Source organism: Hippopotamus amphibius, chromosome 1 (assembly GCF_030028045.1).
Source record: "Hippopotamus amphibius kiboko isolate mHipAmp2 chromosome 1, mHipAmp2.hap2, whole genome shotgun sequence".
NCBI classification, from domain to species: Eukaryota; Metazoa; Chordata; class Mammalia; order Artiodactyla; family Hippopotamidae; genus Hippopotamus; species Hippopotamus amphibius.
Genome location: NC_080186.1, coordinates 88,620,076 through 88,641,965, shown reverse-complemented (window position 1 = coordinate 88,641,965; position 21,890 = coordinate 88,620,076). Strand labels below are relative to the sequence as shown.

Below are 21,890 nucleotides of genomic sequence, written 5' to 3'. Positions count from 1 at the left end.
TAGTTCTGAATTCCTTACCAGGACCTCCTGTTTAAGATAACTCATACAAGTGGTTACCATGGTGCCTGGCCAGGGCAGGCGGTTTCAGTCAGTGGTTCCCCACAGAATGAGGAGGATTTTGTGATAGGGGATTCAGGAAATGGGAGGTGGCAAAGGCAATGCTTAGATTTCTGAGAATTCTGTAAGGAATTCTTACAGAAATGGTAGTTGAAAAGAGATTTGAGTGGGAAAGGTAAATGGTTTTTTCTCTTTGTTGAATTTGAGGTGCTGGTAGTTCTGCCATGGTTGCGACAAGAAGTAAGCCACTGATGGCTTTTGATTAACTCTACAAACTAGGGAGGAGTGAAGCAATATTACTAGGAGCTACAGAAATGGTTAGAAAGGAAGTGGAAGAAGCACGTGTAGACCACATGCAAGATACTTGACAACAGACACACTGAGGGTAAAGCCCTCATTGTGGGGCAGAGGCTGATAGGAGGAGGAGGAGGCTGCTCTGTTAAGAGTATGTCTGAGAAGGTCGGATGAGTGGGATCTGCGGTCTTGTGGAAAAGTTATTTTTAAAAAGAACTGATTCACTTTGTTGTACGGCAAAACCTGGCACAACAGTGTAAAGCAATTATATTCCAATAAAGAGCTTAAAAAATAAATAAAATATCCAGAAAAAAAATAAAGAATTTCTTCTGATTAGAGAGAAAAATTTTAGAAGGATAATGGAGGCTCATGTCAGATGTTTTTGGTCTTCATTTCTTATAAGCTGAGATCATTGAGAATTCAGGTGAGAGGACAATCTGGCATTAATGGAAATATCTGGAAATACTTTGAGACTTGTTTATGAGGTAAAAATAGAGTAGGAGGATCCACGATGAGGATCTTCACAATGTTAAGATACTTCCAGGTCTCCTACCATCTCCTCTCTCCTGATCAGTTTTGCTGTTTCTGGGCACTGAGAATCATTCCTTCCCTTACATTCCTTAAAACCTCCAGAATCTGTTCCAATAACTGTTAAATTCACAGTGTTCTTTTTCAGTTCATCAAACTAATAGACACAATTCAGGTAAAGATTTTTAAACAGAAATTTTATTGGAAGAATTCTGATACAATTGTTTATCATTCTTTTTAAATACATCTGAGGTTAAACAAAATATGTACATGAATGTCTTCAAGTAGAAAGGAGTGAAATATACACTATGAATTTGTTGTGTTGTTCTTAGGCAAATCATAATTGCTCACTTTAGCATATTCAAACCAAATTACAACATGGTCTTTGACATTCCAACCGACCCTTGTACTCAAACTTTTTTTTAGAAATGTTTTGATGCCATACTTTTCACCAAAGGACTCAAACCCAAATTCACACTTAGCCACATGTTAAGAAACCATTAAAGACAGGGAGGCAAAGCGTTGTAGGGGTGTTCAGAATATACTAAGAAGGGATTTGGCAATTTTTCATTCACAGTATTTCTGATATAAAAGACCCATTCTGTTTATTGATCAAACTCACAAATGTTGGGGCAAAATATCACTTGGGCAGAAATATCACTGAATTTGCTGCTATTAGAGGAAGCAATGAGATTACTTGACAAGCTCTTGAAAAGATACATCTAGTTCAGAAGAGAATCTTCACTGGGCTTAACTGATGCATGATATATGATATATAAAATTCAAATACTAAAATTCAAAATAAAGCTTTTTTTCCCACTGGTGAAAAAGGGAAGTTTTACATTGGCTGTAGCAATGAAAGAGATGGAAGATAAGTAAAGAAATAAAAAAGAAGCTCTACTAAAATTTAGCATTTAGAGGGAAACAGAGAGAGAAGATAACAGCTATCTTAGGAATATTTAAGTCACTGAATGAATACATGTAGTGTTGTTTTTACAGAAGCACCATCAAGATATAACTTTGAAAGAGTTTTGGATGAAAATACATCTGGGATAAATGAAATAGAATGTTATACACAGGTCCTTAAAGTAATAGGACTATGGCAATTTTCTATAAAAACAAAGGAGAATGTGGTTTCTCATTAGGCTACACAAAAATATAAAAATTCAAGTGACCCAGGTTCCACAGTCCCAGTTCTACCAAATTCCTGTACAACAGCATGCAAAATGGAAACCATCTCTGTATTTCCACTGTTCCTATATTAAAATGAAGGAGCAGCTTACAGGGCTACTTGAAAAAAAAAATGGCAGAAGTGAATATAAAGTCACTCATTTGTGCAAAAATGCCAAAGAAAAGCTGAGATGTCTTCTGTAATAAACAGTAAATTACTGGTTTTACCTGTCCCCAGTCCTTACTTGTGTATCCATTACTGTCTACGATATTTACTCACTGGTTATCCAAACATTTACTGAGCACGTAGGTGTAAATTCATGCTAAGTTTGCTGACAACAGGATGTATGAGACAAATATTTTTTTTTACTGACTTTCCATCGTGATCAGAATTACAAATATTAAATTTTCAAAGCCATGGGAAGAGTTCAAAGTTAAACATTATTATTACATTTAAGCATAGATTACTACTAATTATGAAATATATTTCTTTTTGAAAAGGTGTCTATAAAATGTAATGTTGTAAATCAAATCCTATGTATCCCTCTCATGCAGTGCAAAATTATTTGTACTTCTTAGAAGACAACTTCTTACTAACTAGGTTAATGTCTCTTGGCCAGGAGTTCAGTTTCTCTTCACTCACACTGGTGCTAACACGACTGAATCAGTCCCTTTTTTAAGCAGCTTACTCTGTGTCAAGAAAACTTTTTACTTTCTTTTTTAAAAAAAGGTCTTAAAAGTGCTTAAAGGAGCTCCGATCGCTCTCTTTAGCCTGCACAGTTTAAGTTAAATGGCAAAGGTAATACGCATAAGAGAGCATCCAAAGAAGGAATGAGTCTAAACAATGTATATATAACTATTCCCCTATATCAATTTTCTCATGGTGATGGTTCATGACTTTATAGGAGAGTGTGTTTAGATCTGCTACAACTTCTTGGATCTTTAAATCATTGCAGAATGACATATAAAAAAACAGAGTAGTTGTCACCAAAATGTATTGGATCTAGAGTCAGTGCTCTAACACTGGCTATCCCCCAGTTAGATCATTTACATACTCTCAAAAACAGCTTCCTCATCTGTAAAATGGAGTTACAAATTCCTTCCTTACAAGAATGTCGGGAGAATCAGATGATAAAATAGATTTGAAAAAGATCTATCAATCAAAATCATGAAAGATTCTTTATAAAAATATGAGGATTTTAAATGTGATAACATGAAAAAGGCCATACAAAGAGCCTGATACATAAATACTTAATAAAGTTAACCCCCACCCTTTCTTTCTGTATAACTTGTAATTGGGAAATGGTAAACATAAACCAAAGACACCCTCATCAAAGACATTGATTCAACCTTTAAACAGAACTATACTTCTCTGCAAACACATTTTTTGATACCTAATTTTTCACTGTCTTGATTCTACGATAGAGATCTGGATCACTAAGGCTTTTGGGGATCGTGTCTAAAACAATCTTCTATGAATAAACATGTGTTGAATGTTCTTTAAAGAATGAAATAATTTACTTTTTTGTCAAAGTTCTGGTGAATGAGAAAATAATTTGTTTCGAAAATAGTGACAGAAAAAAAAGTTTAACTTTCTCAAGGTAGTGCTTTGAATGAGAGTTGAAAGTAGCATTTGGGATTCTGATAAGACATCAAAATTTTACCTTATTAAAATTTTTGTTTTGTTCTATACAACATTTAATGCCCAATTTTGTGTGGCTCTGAGAATAACGTTAAGAATTCAAGAGCTCTCCAGTGACTGAAAACTGAAAGTAACAAGGATGAAATGGTATGACCTGTGAATTAGCCTGGTTTCTAAAAAGTACCAATTCACAGATTTTAAACAAAATAAAGAAACTAAGCAATCCTTAAATTGGATTTAGTCTTGGGCAGTTAACAGAAAAATTTACTCACAAGTTAAAAGTATTCAACGCACACGTCACTATTTTTTTTAAAAAAACCAGAAACTGGTTTCACAAGAGTAAAAAAGTAAAAAAGAGTAAAAAAAATTAATCATATATTCCATAAAGAATACTATGGAAATAATATTCTAAATCTCATAATTAGCTATGAAAAATAAGACAATAAAACTCCATTTATAAAGTGCCTTAATGTACCAAAAATGGACGTCAGACGTCCTTTATTTAAAAATGCTTCTTCATCACATTTACAGAAAGGCAAATATTACACTGGAGACACAGCACAGTAGAGTAGAAAGAACTCTTGACTTGAGTCAGAAAACCTGGATTCTGCTCTTGGCTTTGCAACTAATTATCTGTGACCTTGAGTAAATGACAGCATTTCTGGCCTTCAATTTTCTCATCTGTAAAATGAGAGGTAGAATGAGACTGCGTCTAAGGACAGTCTCCTTGGATGTAAAATTCTATGTTAATGAATTATTTTTGTTCTTAAATCCGAGCATTATATAAGAGGATGCTACCATATTAATAATATCTATAAAATCGATTATTCCATAGTAGGTAAAAACATTATAGAACTCTGATCAACTGCATCTGGAGTCAATGATTTGGCTGCTTTACAAAGGTGCACAAAAGTCACAGTATTTTTGGCTACTGGTGTATACAAGTAGGCTTTGAAGAACTCTGGAGCATCCCAGGTACACGGGAAATGCCAGTAACATCTGTTACCACTTCCTTATGCCCTTGCAGAAGACACCGTGGGGATGTGCGAGGAACACTGAGCTACAGATAAACTAGATACTGTCCTTCACAAAGAGCACAGTCAGCAAAATAAGGGAGCTGTACACAGGTTAAGCCCTTCATCTTGATTAATATAATCTAGATTTAAAAACACAAAACTAGTATAGGTATATTTCTCTTTGGGGAAGTTTACTTGGCAAGGTAAACTTTCCCTGAGCAATACATATTTGTTCTCCAGAGAATATTTTGGTTTTTAAAATATTATCAAAGTTACACTCAGATTTTTTTCCCCAAGAATTAGTCCAAAAATAGGGACATTCTAAATTTATTTTGTAAGAATAATCAAGTAGTATTTCTCAGTGAAATTATCTACTTTAGCAATACATCTGTGCCAACAACATTGAGAAGACACAGTTACTTCCTAAGAGTGAGAAAAAAGTTCCTTTTTTTCTTGCTGCACACACAGGTTTAAGAACATTTCATTAAAGCATGAATGTTAATGCTAACCTGCTAAATGATATGAACTGGAGATCTCTTGTAATAGGTGCAAAATTAAGAGTTTCATCTCAGTCAAATGTCCTATGTGTATACTCTGTTCTTTATCAAAGATAAAAACCATACTCATGTACTTGTGTATTGAGAGTGTAGTTACAATGATGCATATTTTAACAAGAAACTTCACTTGGAATGGGGGGCTCAGTGAAAGGCAGAATTGGATCTTCAATGTGCACTGTAAATTTTACAGGCCAGTGCAAATATTATCTCTGTATGTGAAGTATCAGTATAACTGCACATAATTATTTTTTAAAGGCACACATCTAAAATCCCCACCTTCATCTAGCTCTGTCATTTTCCACAATATGCCAAAACCTACAGAATATGCCATGCTTCTACGAGGCTTAGTAGTGGATGCAAACTTCCAAGTGACTACTTCTAATGAAAAAGCAGTACCATCATCAGGACATTTCTTTTTATATTTCTCTCCTAAAACATCTTAACAATTGTTTCAGTTAAAAGCATTCTATTGCAGGAATTCTTAGCTTTAGAACTGCCTGGCAGTAAGTAAAAACATTTTGAAAATACTACTTAATCTGCAAAAAAGGAGACTATCAACAGTTCATGGCAGCCTGCAGTGGTTTAGAAAAGCATGAAGAAAGCAGTCTATAGTTTTCCTAACACAGTATATTTCATAAATTGTAGGTCAGAAATAGGGAAATATATACTCTGAAACTTAGACAAAATCAAGTGATTTCTGCCGCATCAGTAAAAAAGTGCTTATTATTGATCTACATTCTAAACCTTCATTTCCATCCTGCAAGGTTTCCCCGCAACATTTTTAATTTTTCCCTTTCAGTTAAAAGGGAATATATATTGTGATAAAATGAAGTATAATGGGAAAATGTCTATCCAGACCAATTTCTTCATAAAACACAGAGAATATTTAAGTAGAATGTTCAAGCACTTAGCTCAATTTGCAATTTTATTTTTCAAACACACAAGAACCTTGAAATCAACTTATTTATTAACTTCCTAGATACTTGTGTTAGGAAGAGTTCTATATTACCACATTTTCTCTGTACCTTCAATACTTCAAACTCAATAAAATGCTGCTTTAGGATTCCTGAAAGCAACTGTATTTGTGTAACACTTGCACAGGAAAACATATGACTTGGCATTTGAAGAATGAAAAAGCAAAATAACATTGTCACAATCATTTCTGCCTTCACTCTACGTGCCTTTTCCTTTCACTAACAGAATCTATAAAAACAGCAAAGAGAGAGAGATGAAAGTTTATCATAGACACAGTAGCTGTTACAGAAATTTGGAATTTAGCAGATGTTTTAAGTAAGTCAAAACACCCATCTGTATAACAGAAGCATTTGCAAAGTTTTGAAAACACAGTACACAAAATAATTTAATGTAATAACTGAATTTGATTTAAAAAGCAAAATAACACCTTTTATTTTTTGATGAGATAAAGCAATAAAAGGCAAATTTTTATATATCTAAACCTATGCTGGAAGTACACAAAAAGACAATCTGTATACATTACTAACAAGAGTCTTATTTTGTACAGAATACAGAATACCCATTAAAATAAAAAAACATATACATGACCCTTGATGGAACATTTCTATGCTGGCAAATACATTTTCTGATACAAAGGCACTTTGAAAACCCAATATGGTTTGGTTCATAAGTTTGCAAGGTACAAACAATTTTACAAACATATGATTATACTGAAAAACGTCAACAATTGTGACATTACATATAAAACAGATTTCCATTTCTTTTCTTTTTTTTTAAATAACACTGGTTTTGTGGGAATGAAAGCAGTGGTTTCCAACAGTTTCAGTGAAGACATTCCAGATGATTAAGAGGCCCACAGTCTGAATTTCTTACTGGCTAGGTTGAAGGGTGGGAGTGAGGGCATTTGAAATGAAAAGAAAAAAAAAAAAAAAAAGAAACAAAAAAACAGAAAACAATACCCTGGAACAAAACTAGAAATCTCAGAAATCAAAATGGTTTGGAGGGAAGAGCATAAAAGACCAAAAGTCCAGGGGAGATCCTCTTAATTCTGATCCCTTATAGTTGTAAACTCCTAGCAGAGCACAAATGGCTGACTCTACCTGGTCTAACTGGTGCTGGGAGTTGTAGTGATGATTTCTCTTTTTAAAAAGCTAGGTGCAATGTTTAGGATTGTACAGTACCAGAAAAATTAGGTCCCCCAAAAGCATCCTTTCTTTTCATTCATCACATGGCTGCAAAGTCAATCTGTACATAAAGCTGTCTCACTCCAGCCTGAAAAGTTAAAAACAAGAACAAAAAACCACGAAATTAGAAAATCAACCAAACCAATAATAGACTATACATTTCAGAAAAGTAGTAGGAAAAAAAATTCTTTTTTTTTTTTTTTGAAAAAGGGAAGAATTATTTTTCTCTTCTGTCTTTGGGAAAGAATTCTCCATTTCTCATCATAGAGTGCCAATAATTTTACCTTAGAAACAAGTATGTGAATAAGTTGCAAAAAAGATTCTCCATTTAGCCCTACAAAAGAAAGCTATGCTACTAATTGTGTGCCCTGCCCAAGTGAATTTTGGAAAAATGAGGTTACAAATCTACCATTATTCTGCTAAAGAACACCACAATGCTTGACGAGTTGGCTACTAAAATCATAAATCTATCCAGTCTAAATCTTCCTATGATAAATGATTTGTAAACACTGAAATAAGCATAACCATCTACTGGTTATTGAATTACTTTACACTCCAACTCCTCTTTTCAGTTTTAGACATAAACTTGCCATTCAAGGATACTGCTCTCAAAGTTGCCCCCATCTCTTCTGTTTTTATCAATTTTTCTATATTTGTTATCTATAATTCCTTTACTCTCTTCTCCTTTGAAGCCACTTCAACCAAGCTTTTGCTGCCAACCACTTCCCCAAATTGTCATGGTCACCACTAAATTGCTAAGACCAGTGCTCAATTCTTAGTCCTTATCTTAGTAATTAATCTAGCAGCAAGGATACGGATGATCACTTCCTCCTACTGAAATGCTTTTCTTGCTCTTGGCTTCCAGAGAATACTCACTGGTTGCCCTTTACCTCACTTACCAACCTTTCTCATTCTCCTTTGCTGGTTCTTCCTTCTGACTGAATACTAAACAGTCAAATACCCAAAGGCTCAGTCTTCAGATCCCTTCTTTTTTGACACGTCCTCTAGGTGGTCTCACCCAGTATCCAGATTTTCAGTACTGTCTACATGCTCACACCTTTTGTAGACTGGAACCTACCTACCATCTACTTGACAGTTTTACTTGGATGTCTGACAAGCAACAAAACACAGCCAAACTGATCACTATTTCCTCCCCTCAAACCTGTTGATCCTCTATCTTCCCCAGCTCAATTCCTTCCTCGATGTTACAACTTAAAGACCTTTCTTCCTCTCACACCCAACCCATTAGCAAAACCTGTTTGCCTTACCTTCAAAATAATGCAAATACAGAGTCTGATCACTTTACATCACCTCCATTGCTATTTCCTGGCCCAAGTCACTACCATCTCTTGCCTACATTTTGTAACTGCCTCTGATCTAGTTTTTGCTCTTTTACCTTTGCCCTCCTTTGGTCTGTTTCCAGCAGAGCAACTACAGTGATGTGACTCCATCACTCAAACCCTAAGACAGCTTATACTCCTTAGTCCTTAGCCCAGAGTCCTACAATGGCCTTCAACGCTCTCCCATGATCTGGCCCCCCCCCCCATTACCTCTCTGATCTTATCTCTTACTCCTCTCCCTTTGTTCACTCTGTTCCAGCCACACTGGCCCCTCTGCCTGAAACAATGTTCCTCCAGATTGCCACATGGCATACACCCTCTGCTGTCGTATCTTTACTCGGATGTCGAGTGAGGCTTACCCAAACCACCCTATAAAAAATGCACTCAATTCATTCATCCAACAAATATGTTTTGTGCATCTATTGGATTCCAGGCACTCTTCTGTCCCCTGGGAATATGCCAACAAACAGGTAAAAAATATCGTCATGGAGTTTATAAGCTATTGGGAACTAGGAAGGAGGGCAGATGAACAAGCAAGTAAATACAGTATGTCAGATAAGATGATGAGATAGACATTATCTATCTATCTATCTATCTATCATCTATCTATCTACCTACCTACCTACCTATCTGCCTACTTACCTATCTATCTACCTACCAAAAAAAAAAAAAAAAAACCCAAAAAACCAAAGCTTGGTGCAAGAGATGGTAAATGCCTCAGCATCCCCAATCTTCCTACCCTGCTCTCCTTATCTAAAACACATCACTTTCTTTCTTAATTAATTAATTAATTGGCTGTGTTGGGTATTCCTTGCTGCACGTGGGCTTTCTCTAGTTGGGGTGAGTGTGGGCTACTCTTCTTTGCGGTGTGCGGGCTTCTCATTGTTGTGGCATCTCTTGTTGTGGAGCACAGGCTCTAGGAGTGTGGACTTCAGTAGCTGTGGCATGTGGGCTCAATAGTTGTGACTCATGGATTCTACAGCACAGGCTCAATAGTTGTGGCGCATGGGCTTAGTTGCTCTGGGGCGTGTGTGATCCTCCCAGACCAGGGATCGAACCCGTGTCCCCTGCATTGGCAGGTGGATTCTTAACCCCTGCACCACCAGGAAAGTCCATCACTTTCCAATATATCATAAAACGTATTTGCTGTGATGCTGTTTATTGTCACTCACCGATGATAATGTACTCTCTCTGAGATAAAAGGATTTTGTCCATTTTTTTTTCTGCTGCTGACTCCCAGCACCTCGAGTAGTGCCCCGCACACAGTAAATGATCAATAAGTATGTGTTGGATGAACTAAAATTCTACTAATTGCCTTCTTTCAAATAAAAAGACAATTTTTAAAAATTAAAGTATACAATCAATTACGATAAGCACTTTCTTGTAAGTAACACAGACTGAAAAGTAAATTAGAACACTTAAGGGAAAGGAAAAACCAGAGTGGGGGAATAAAATAATAATGTGCTACCTTCTCACAGGAATTTCTGGGCTCTTCAAAGCATTACTTCCTAGCATGGGTTTTTTCCCTAGCATTCAAGTCACAGGGCTCAGCCCAACACTAATGAATGCCTAAGGAGTTAGGAGCTGCTCTAATGGAATAAAAAGCTGGATAAGACCGCAGTAGCTTTCCAGCACAGAAAACATATTAGCTTTTTCGCCTCATTAAAAAAAAAAAGAAAGAAAGAAAGAAAAGAAAAATCCTTGCTGTGGTAAAGCTAAAGCTCTCGGAAAATACATTTAATAGTGCGCACTCAAAGAGTTTGGTGGCAGAAAAAAGACAGAACTTAACATCTGTATGATTTTAAGCTAAAAATTGAAACAAAATCTCAGTTTTGTTAAATTTTTTGCTATTATCTAAATTAAATTTTAAAAGTGTCGATAAATACCAATCCTACTTATCTCACAGAATTGTTATATATTCATCCAGTATTTGACAAATATTTAATAAATCCTTGCTGCATATCAGGTACTACTGTAAGGATCATATGTGAATATCTAAGAAAGGATTTTACATGCTATAAAAAACAAAAATATTATGACTGATTATAATTACTCAACCCAGATGGGCTCCAAGTTCCTGTACTTAGGAACTTTTCTGCAAAATTCTTGTATATCTAACCTTATCAGAAAACAACTATTGCCCAAATAAATTGGCTTAATTTCTTTTCTCTTTAACAAGATTGTAAATGAAAGTAAAATGGACAAAATAAGTTGGGCTCGGATTATTATCTCTGCCACTTTCCTACCCCCAGCCCATACACAGTGAAGATGGTAATAAGAAATGCGGTAGCCCAAGGCAATGAAAAAGAGAGAGGAAAAACAAAGAGGCTAGGTAAACTGATCTTTGCATAATCATGAGTTAATTACTCAACCTGATATCTTTCCCCGGAGGGCCTACTGCTTTACACAAAAGCTCAGTTTAACAGAAAAAGTCATTTTGCTTCATCCATCTGGCTGGATGGGGACAGCTTTAAGTCTTCCGGCCTCCCATTTTCCTTTCTCAATTTCCTTCAGTGTAGAGAAAAAAGTGAAATTTCCAGAGACTTCTATAGTAAGTCACCTACTTCCTGAATGCAAACTAGGTTTTCTATACAGTTTATTCACACAACAAATACATGACAAATACTCCAGCAGGTTGAAATAGTGCTCGGTTCCATTAAATATTCTACCACTGGAATGACGCTAGGACTCAGAGGCTGGCTGAGGACTGTCCTCAAAAAAAAGTGAAAACCATAGAATACATGTATCTTATCTTCTGAGAATCATGTGTAAACCATAATTCAGTTAACACTTTTTTAAGTTGCAAAGATAGCTAGTTATTTTTAATACCTACGCTTGTAAGAAAATAAGTGTTAACCTGATATCATAGACTTAGAATATTCTCCATAAATATTCATTGTTGTGGAAAGGAAAACAAATCAGCAGTCAAAATTTAGAAAAATAAACAAGAATATGGCTATAGAAAATTACTGGATTGTTTGTACTTCTCTACCAATTCTCAAAAACTGCAGAAACTTTCTACTTTAGTTTTTGACTCAATGTGTAATATTAATCTTTATCCCTTAAAAATGAATTCTTGAAAAACTGCCTTCCATGTGAAAACTGAATCACCTCAGAGTTAGTGAAACAGTGACTCAATACGATGAAAGTACGAGTCAGGAACAATAACTTGGGTCTGGGCTCCTTTGTCCGTAAACTGGGGATAATACCCCGCCTGTCTTGCAGATGGATTCATTTCTTAGGTCCCTACCACAGTGCGTGGCATGCGGCAGGCTCTCAACAAGGCTAGCTGCTGCTGCTGCTGCTATCTGCACCACCATCAGCCAGTGAACACTTAACCCTTGTGGATTAATTAAAAACAATCAATACTTATAAAAGAGGACAACCCCCTACAAACAGGAAAGAAAAGAGACAGGGTGGAAAAACAGCTAGCCACCTGGAAAAGCGCAGATAGCTTCTCCTCTCCCCACTCTCAGAGACAAGAAGGGATCCTGCACATGGGGGAGTGGTGGAGGTGGGAGGTTCTGAGTCTCGGGGAACCCCATGTGGGCTAGTGAGGAGGCTTTTTGGTTCCTTCCTGGGTATCAGTGTTAACTTCTATTTTGAGGCTATAGAACAGAGCACAGAAAGCTGAAGCAGGAAGCTGGGGGTTTAGGACTTAGTAGGCATAACAGAAACAGGCAAAAGAGAAGCAAAGATGGACGATATCAAGGTACAAATTTTATCGAGGAGTAAATGATATGCATTAGCTTTGACTGTCTTTTCTGCTTTGTGGAACTGAGGGTAATGAACCCAAGCATAGTTTAGATTTTTCTTCAAACATTATTTCTAACAAAAGTGTATTTAAAAATTAACAGATGGTATCAAGCAGTTTAAAACAGGAAACATAAAACGATAAATTGCCTTCTTCATCTAGTATCCCACGTTCACTTCCTGTTCATACAGTAAACATAAATAATAAGTTTTCTATTTCATCAATTCCCAAATGATAAATCATTTTTTAAAAATTAGTGCATATGGCGAAAAGGAAAAGGAACTTTTTCTATGCCAACAAAAAACCTTGTAGTTTAAAAACCAGATTATTACTTAACTAATAATTCCAAAAGAATCTAAGTACTGAAGAGACTTCTACCAATTCACTCGTACTGCTCTGCATTCATGATAGCAAGCCAACTGCCTTAGCCATTAATGATTAAGTGATAACAGTGGAAATGAGTATAAAAAGGCACGCTTAATGTACCATTCCATAAACCGTAACAGAGCTTATAGTTTTATAAAGAAAACAAAAGTTATAATTCTCAAAGTTTTCCCCATATAAATTTTAACAAGAACAATGTTTTAACAAAAAAAAAAAAAAATTAAATTCCAATTTTAGATCAGCTATAAGAAAAATACTTTAAAATGTCATAGAACCACTAAGTATTGAGAAAATCCTTCTTTTGGTCTTTTGGGGCTAAGACCACCAGTATCTCAAGTTTTCCTACAAGAAATGTACTTAAAGCATTAGTGTAACTTTTTTCTAAGAAATGGAGCAATTTGAGTTTTATTACTTTTGATAAGTCAAATCTGTAATTAAGATATAATTTTAAATTTTTTGAAATGTAAAAAAATTTAAATTTCATTTCATGAATTGAAAATGTTACTGTAAGCCCTAGGATATACTCATAGCATAATGAATATGCATGACTAGGGCATAAGCAGAAAAGGAAAATAAATTAATTAAAAAACTTCAATTTTGCATATGTCAGAACCAAAACAACTATCACAAAACAACTTTACAGTCATTAAATGTATGGAATGAAAGTCATGAGTAGGGTGACTTCCCTCTACCCGCTGGGAAAAATGAGTTGAACCATTTTCACTGCAACACTGCAAGCCTAACAGAGTCCCTGGTCTCTATAAGGAATGAAATCAAGTTGGCTTGACCTTGGCTGATAAAAAGGCTTAAAATATGTTTTAGAGCTTAAAATTTTCAAAACCCAAATACAGTTTCCAAAACCAAAGAAGCAGCTGAGTAAACTTTCGACTTCAGCCATTTTAAAAGCCAAGATTTCTAAGGTTACCAGAAGAGCCTCCCTCCACCTACTGCAATTTACAATGTCAGCAGTTCTAAGCACAGACACAGCTGCTTGCACATTTCCAAACCTATGAACTGCATTCCTTTTCAGAGGGAAAACTGTGACTTAGTGCCAAAGTCTTAGGACAGTATGAGATGTCCCAGAGGTGGACAAAGGCTCACACTGTGAGGGTGGAAGGACATTGTATAGCCAGGAGAAAATTGAGACTGAAGGAGAGAATGATGATATAGAAACGCAGTGAAAAGCTAGGTAACTGCTAGCCATGCTCTCCTCTTTGCCTCTGAAAAAGGGAGGAGGTGTGAGAAGGGTTCAGATGTATTGTGACGGTTTTGCACACTGCATTATGGAAACAATGGTACAGACGTCTTATAATGTGTGTTAAGAAAAGACTTCGTTCTTAAAAGTCTAGAGTAAATAAGTGGTACCAGCATATTGTTTTGTAGTAGAGTAAGTCTTGCTGTTGCCTACATTATAAGATTATTTCATTAATTATTCCAAAGGAATATAACCATACATCTCTATTAGAGAAGAGAGATCGTTTAATGTATGCTAAGATCTTGAATTTAAACTGTCCATCTGTCCCTCTCTCTTTTTCTCTCTCTTTCTATATATATGATGATTAGAAGGGTCGTTAAGGCTTTAGAGAGAAAGTAACAACTGAATTGGACCTTTACATTAGAGTAGGATTTTTGTCTCAAGCAGGTGAGTAAATAGTCTGGTGGGGCTGGTGTATGAAGTACATGGCAATGAAAAATAGCAGGAGAGAGGCGTGAAAAAGTAATGAGGTCATGCCAGAAAGTTTGGGCTTTATCCTGGTGGCAATGAGGAGCCACCAAAGTTTTATTTTTTAACTTTTTATTTTGAAGAGACTTAAAGTCAAAAGTATAGCACAATGAACACCTATCTACCCATCACCTATATTAACCAGTCGCTAACATTCTGCCCCTTTTACTTCATTTTTCTATATGTGTATTTATTTGTAATTCTTTTTACTTTTGCTGAAACACTTGAAAATTAGATATTCTGATACTTTGCCACTAAAGCCTTTAACATGTATCTCCTAAGAATACACGCATTCTTCTATATCCATAATACTATTATCATACCCAAGAAGTTTAACATCTATACAATTTATATGAACTAATGAGTAGTCCATATGCAAATATCCTGATTACCCAATGGTTTCCTTTGTGGCTGTTTCTCCCCAGCCCAAGATCCAATCAAGGACCACACACTGCGTTTAACTGTGAAGCCTCCTCTAATCTAGAAGAATCTCCCATCGTTCCTTTTCTTCCTTTCATGACACTGACACTTTGAAGAATCCAGACTAACAGTCCACAAGCTGGGTTTGTCTGGTTGTTTATTAGTGACTGGATTCACATTAACCATTTCTGGCAAGTGTACCACACAGATCATGCTGTGTTCTTCCCACTGCATCACAGCAGGCGGCCTGGGTCAGTTTTTAAGCACAGATTTTTAAGGTATGGAATCAGTTTCCTCATTAGGTTTCTATGCTAGATAATTTTGGCATGAGTGTCAACATCTAGATTTTTTACCAAATATTTCCAGGAAACTGGATCAAAAAAAAATTTGTGGTCTCTCTCTCTCCTTGGAGATTCTTGACATGATGTTCTTATTCTCCCAGTATATACAGAATAACCTAGTAATCACTTTTACTTTATCAGACACTGACTCTGTCAACTCATGATGGCAAAAACATTACCTGATATAATCTGGCTGCAGTCATGCACTGACTAATTCATGATTCCATATACAGAATTAAGAAAAACTGAACAGCATATTTCGCCATTAAGTCACACAGAAGTAGCAATGGCTTTGCTATCAACAAAAATGTTAACACAGTTTGCTTTTAGCTGAAGCCACTGACCAGGCATTATTCTTATTCCAAATGCTGTCTCTTCAAACAGCATATAATATGTCTTATAAAGAGTGTACAGTAAGGGAGAATCTACTTTTTCTTAAAGGAGCTCACATCAGTACAACAGTGAGTAAACAGGACTATCTTCGTTAACAGTATCCATTAAAGTAAGGATCTCCCAAATTTGATGCTGTGGTTGAAAAAAAAGTTTACACTTACCTCATATATACATTTAATATGTTAAATAGTAGATATTTTTAAAATGGTAGATACAATAAATTCCTAGACCCGTAAAAGAAGTTAGCAAAAAAAAATCATACCTGAGTAAAAATATTATGTGTTTGGCTTAAAATCCACCTGGCATCAGCATCAGGTGCTACTACTAATTTCAAGGTCCCAACATAGACATCAGAACATAAGGTCCAGAAATGCTGTTCTTGTAAACTGTAAACTCCTTGCAACTGCTGCACCTAAAATATAAAGAGCACATATCAAAATGAAATCAAGTATAAGTGCACCTAACTTATTATGCAGCACATCAGTAAACATGGCTTCTACCCTTTAGTGAAAAAAGTGGGCTGGTGGGGGGTGGGATTTAGATTGATTAACAAATAACTATTGAGTACTGACTATGTGCTGGTACCATGACAGGTGTTTGGGAAATATAAATGAACACATACCAAAATCTGTAGGGCACAGCTGAGAGAAAGCCTAAGGGAAATTTACATTTTCAAATACAGTTGACCCGAGAACACAGCAGGAGTTAGGGATGCCAGCCCTCTTCTCAATCGAAAATCCAAGGACGCAACCAACCATGGTTCATGTAGTATCGTGGTATTTACTATTGAAAAAAATCCATGTGTAAGCAGAACTTGCAGTTCAAACCTGTGTTGTTCAAGGGTCAACTGTACATCGATCAGAGGACAAGTATAAATACAAATGAGCTAGGAAACTAGGAAAAGAACAACAAAGTCAACTTAAGAAATGAAAAGGAAAGAAATAAAGGATGGAAATCAATGATCTAGAAATTCAGAAGTGAGAGAATTCACTGTATCAAAAAACTACTTCTTTGAAAAGATTAATGAGCTAGAAAGTTAGTGTTTCATACATAATGGGGGCATATTTTGGACAGGATGATTCTTCATTGTGCATAACTGTCAGAACCTATAGCATCTTTGCATCCCTGGGACCCAGGGAACTAAATGCCCACATATACCCTTCCCCACCTCATGTAATAACCAAAAAAGGGAGGGATGGCTCTAAGTTTTTCCAATGGCTCCTTAAGTGTTCTGCACCCTTAGGTTGAGAACCACTGGCAAGATAAACTCCGATGGAGGTAAAAAAGTAAAATAAAAGAATATGCAATTAAACAAAGTACAAAATGAAAACAACTACAAACAACAGATTTTAAAAACCATAAAAGGGAATACTGTATGAATGTATCAATATGTGAATATACAAAATACTACAACTGAGTAGAATTCAAACACTTCTCACCATCTCTACTGCTATTAGCCTAGTTGAAGTCACTCTAGTTTGGATTATTATACCTTATTAACTGGTCTCTCTACTGCTAGCCTTGCACCTCTTCATGTATTCTCAAAATAGTAACCCAAGTGAGATTCTGTTACTTTAGGTCAGACACTTTCACTCTGTTCAAAATCCTCCAGGAGATTCCATCTTACTCTGAACAAACCCCAATGCTTTCACAGTGACTTACGTGGACCCATGTCATGTGGCTGGCCCCTTGTTATCTACCTTATTTACCTCATCTCCTACTCCTCCTCCCCTTGCTCCCTCTTCCTCAGCTATAGCAGCCTCCTCGCCACTCTTTGAAAAGTTAGGCACACTCCTGTCTCAGGGTATGTGCTATTCGCTCTGCCTGGAGTGTCCTTCCTTTCAGATTTCTGCCTGGTCTTCTTTGTTTGGGTTTTTACTCAAATGCCATCTTCTCAGGAAGCCCTTTTACTGTTATCCTATCTAAAACTACAATGTTTTTATTTTTACACGTCTCTGATTTGTTTTACTCTTCGGCACATAATGTCACACACTACATTACTTATGTTATTTATATTGTTTATTGCCTGTCTCCTCTGGCATAACTCAAGCTCAATATAGGCAGGGATTTATTTTCGATTTTTATGTTTTGTATCCTCAGCATCTAAAATTGTAAGCACCTAAGCCTGGCCCAAGTAAGTGCTCAGTAAATAGTATATGTACATACATAAAATGAATAAAAACTCAATTTTGATGTTTGCTTTGGCAGTACATATACTAAAATTAGCATCATATTGTACACTTTAAGTATAATTTTCATTTACCAGTTTTACCTCACTAAAGCTGGAAAAAAATAATAAAATCAGAAAAACAGCAACAAAAAACACAATTTTGAAAATCTGGACAAAAAAGAATAAATTTCTGGAAATACATAAAATTCTGTAATATAAGAAAAAGAGCCAGAAAATATAAAAGGGCCATGAAAAACTGAAAGGGTAATAAAAATTCTTTTTCATAAAGCCCCTCCACCTCCCAGTCCCAGAGGGCAAACTTTCAAGAAACTTAACATAACTGCTTAGTTTGCCAGAAAATAAAAAAAGAGGTGCTATCATATATATATATATACATATATATATCTTGATCCCCAACCAGATAAATCATAAGCTAATTTCTCTTATGAATTAAATAAGCTATATCTAACAGCATATTAAAAAAATAACATATCATGACTAAGTTAGGTTTAACCCAAGAGGGAAAGAATAAACATCAGAAACTCTATTACCGTTATTCTTCAATTAATGAAGCAAAGGAGAAAAATCACACAGTCATTTCAATAAAAGCATTACAATTATTTAATAAAATTCAAGCCCTATTTATTAGAAGGGCACTTCCTCAACTTAATAAAAGCTATCTACCAAAAACGTACAGAAAACACTTAAGGAAAAAACCTTAGATGTATTCCCTTAAAGATCAGGAAAATCTTTACAAAGATGTCCAAATCAGCGCTATGGTTCACTGTCTCTCTATAGATCTGGAGGAGAGGTACTGAGATTAGAACCCAGAAGTTAAAGGCTCAGTGTAAAAAGATCTTTATAACAATTACAGCAATTTAAAAGAGAAAGGGTTACTGTGTGAAGGGGTTAACTATCAATTCCTGGAAATGGTCAAGAAGCTGGATGAGTGCTGCAGAGGAGATTCTTGCAATAGACAGAAGTCTGGACCAAATGAATAATAAGACCTTTTTGAATTCTGAGATTCTCTGATTCTTAAGTAATCTATTTGGGATGTTATTTAAGAAAAAGTTGAACTTATATCTACCAAAAATATTTATTTTTATCAGAATTTGATGCATGTAGGATTACTTTCTATAAGCTCCAAGATACTTGGCGGGAAATGTGAGACAATACGCACTGTACCCTTTAAAAAAGGTGCTTTCACTGGGGAAAGAGGTTAAGGTGGACTTTCTCTTCCTCTTTCAGGACTCTGATGACACAGTGATTTGAACCTGATATCCCTCTACATTTTCCTATGGAAATGATGTACTGCTAGTGAAACAACACCCTGACTGAATAGATTTCTTCTACCTCCATAGAAACAGCAGTATAAGTACATTCTTGCAGTTATCCTAAAGCATAAGTTAAGGAATGATTCTTGTAGAAACTAGCATTAATTTTTCTCAAATTAAAAAAAAGTGGGGAAAGTGTAGCTACAGATGAAAGTCTGTGTTGCTCTTCCTGCTCTGACAGTGTGGTTTAACAGAAAGAGCATGAGCTTTTAAAGCCAGAATGATACGGATTAGAATCCCGATTCAGCCACTACCATTTGTGATCTTAGATGAGTTACTTAAATCCTCTAAGCCTCAATTTTACTAGGGAAAGGAAGAGGAAACTTAGCCTGTATGGTTAATTTGAAGAACAGAAACAATACATGTAAATCACTTAGTATTGGGACCAGCTTAGAATAGGCATTCAACTGCCCCTTTCTTTCCACAATTATGCTGACTCGTCCTACCTTAAAATTGTAAAACCAGACACGTCAAATGGGTAGCACTTCACTTTCCCTATCTCAAAAAGAACTATGCTACACCTTCGCTTTTTCTCTCTGGTCTTCTAATTTCTCTGCATGGTTACACTGCCTTGCAAATCAAAGAGAAAACAGAAGCACACAGAAAACCCCTTATCCTGCACCACCAAATCCACCAGTCAACCCTCATTTATTTCAGCACTTTCTGCCTTCCCTCAGGGGATACAGTACCCTGGCTCCTATCTACAATTAATTCCTCCATAGCGCTTTGGGTTCTATCTTTTTTCACCTTCTCAAGAACTTCATTCCTTCAGTAAGTAACCTGCTTCACCACCATATCATCAATTTCTTCCTCTCAGTTGGACTGCTCCCATCAGTAACACACATGCTCCCGAATGGCGCTGTTCAATACAGAAGTCACTAGACACATATGACTAAATACATGAAAATGTAATGAAATTTAAAAATTAGTTGCGCTAGCTCAAATTAGTAAGCTTCAAGTGCTCAATAGCCACATGTTCCTTGTGACTTCCATACTGAACAATGCAGATTACTGAACATCCCCATTACTGGGGAAAGTTCTATGGGATGCTGTTTTAAAATATCTTATTTTAAAAATAACTTCCCTCACCCTTGTTACTATATCCATAGCCAAGCTATCAGCTCATTTCTTTGCTCCCTTTAACAACACTTCTTAAAAGAATTGACTGTAACCACTAACTCTACTTCCCCAATTCATTTTCTCCTTAATCTACTATTATCATGCTTTCTCAAAACTCTACTGAAAATGCTTTTATCAAGGACATTAACGCTGTTCATGATGCCAGTCAATGGTCACTTCTCTGTTCCTACTGTAATTGCCTCGCAGAAATATTTGGCACAGCTGATTACCTCCTCCTTCTTCAACTTCTGGGTTTTCCAGCTCCTGTTCCTGGCTTTCCCACCTGTGCTCTAAATCTGGGGTTGAAACTTGAGCTAAAGAACAGAGCTTAATCCTCCCAAGGTAATCTCATACAATCCTAATGTTTTAAATGCTGTTCATATATTGATGATTCAAAACTCCTCCTAGTTCTAATCAATCAGTCCCTAAAATTTCAGATTTGTATATCCAACCACTTAAGTGACATTTCCCCTAGGTGTACAGTAGGCATTTCATTTTTAACATATCCAGAATAGAACTCTTGATTTGGGAGGATTTTCCACCCTCACACCTGCATCAACCTCAACAGTGGTATCAGCGTCTCCCTAGTTGTGATTCAACACTTTTTCTCCCCTCTGCTAATATAGTCTATCTCCAAAAATTTATCCAAAATATTTAGCTCCATTTTCACTGCTACCACTGCAGCCCAAGCCATGATTTTTCAAATTAGATAATAGCCTCTTAATTGGTTTTCTTTGCCTTCATTCTCCTTAGAGTTTATTACCTAATAGCAAGCAGAATAAGCTTTTAGAAACTTAAAGTTCATGACACGCTCCCTGTCTAAAAGCTTTCTAATGCTTCCCACTGAATTAGGATTAAATCTAAACCTCTTAGTAAGACCAAAACCTCTATATGATCTGTCCCCTGCCATTCTCCCCAGCCTTTCCAGCCACTCTTCCCTTTATTTATTATGTTTCAGCCACAATGGCTTTTTCCCCCTATTTTTCAAACACACTAAATTAGTTCCAGCCATAGAACTTTTCGCATTAGCATTTCCCTTTGCTTGGAACACTCTCCTCCAAGATTTCCATGTCTGGCTCCTTCCTGTCAACAAGATTTCAATTTCCTTGAATATGACTTCCTCAATAAATCTGATATAGCCATCCCTGTCTACCACATCACTTTGTTTTACTTCTATTACAGTAATCATCACTGATATTTTCTTATTTATTTATTGTTTAGTGCCTGTTTCCCCACCAGACCATAAATTCTCTGATAATTCCTGTCTATCTTGTTTACTGTAACCCCCTAGTACCTTAGAAGAATATATGGCATAAATGGGGGGCTCACAAAATATATGTTGAAGAAACACTTATATCATCTGCTATTCATATTTATATTTTAAAAGAGCTGCTTGATTTCTAGACGAGGACAATCTCTACCACATTTTCTTTAGCGAAGCTCAGTATCTTCCGATGATTTTCTCCTGGTTTGTATAAATGGCATTCAT

General features: G+C 36.0%; 1 protein-coding gene across 2 annotated transcripts in view; it reads right to left on the bottom strand.

Moving 5' to 3' along the window:
- Window positions 1-1,055: 1,055 nt before the first annotated feature.
- The window catches only part of SLC30A7 (solute carrier family 30 member 7), an 82,987-nt gene continuing 62,152 nt past the window's right edge, over window positions 1,056-21,890 (bottom strand). For both annotated transcript variants that reach the window (XM_057747866.1, XM_057748674.1), the window contains exons 10-11: window positions 16,041-16,190; window positions 1,056-7,511 (exon numbers count right to left, since the gene is read on the bottom strand). In XM_057747866.1, coding sequence (XP_057603849.1) covers window positions 7,464-7,511; window positions 16,041-16,190 — 198 coding nt within the window. In that variant the 3' untranslated portion in view covers window positions 1,056-7,463. The remainder of the gene's footprint in view (window positions 7,512-16,040; window positions 16,191-21,890) is intronic.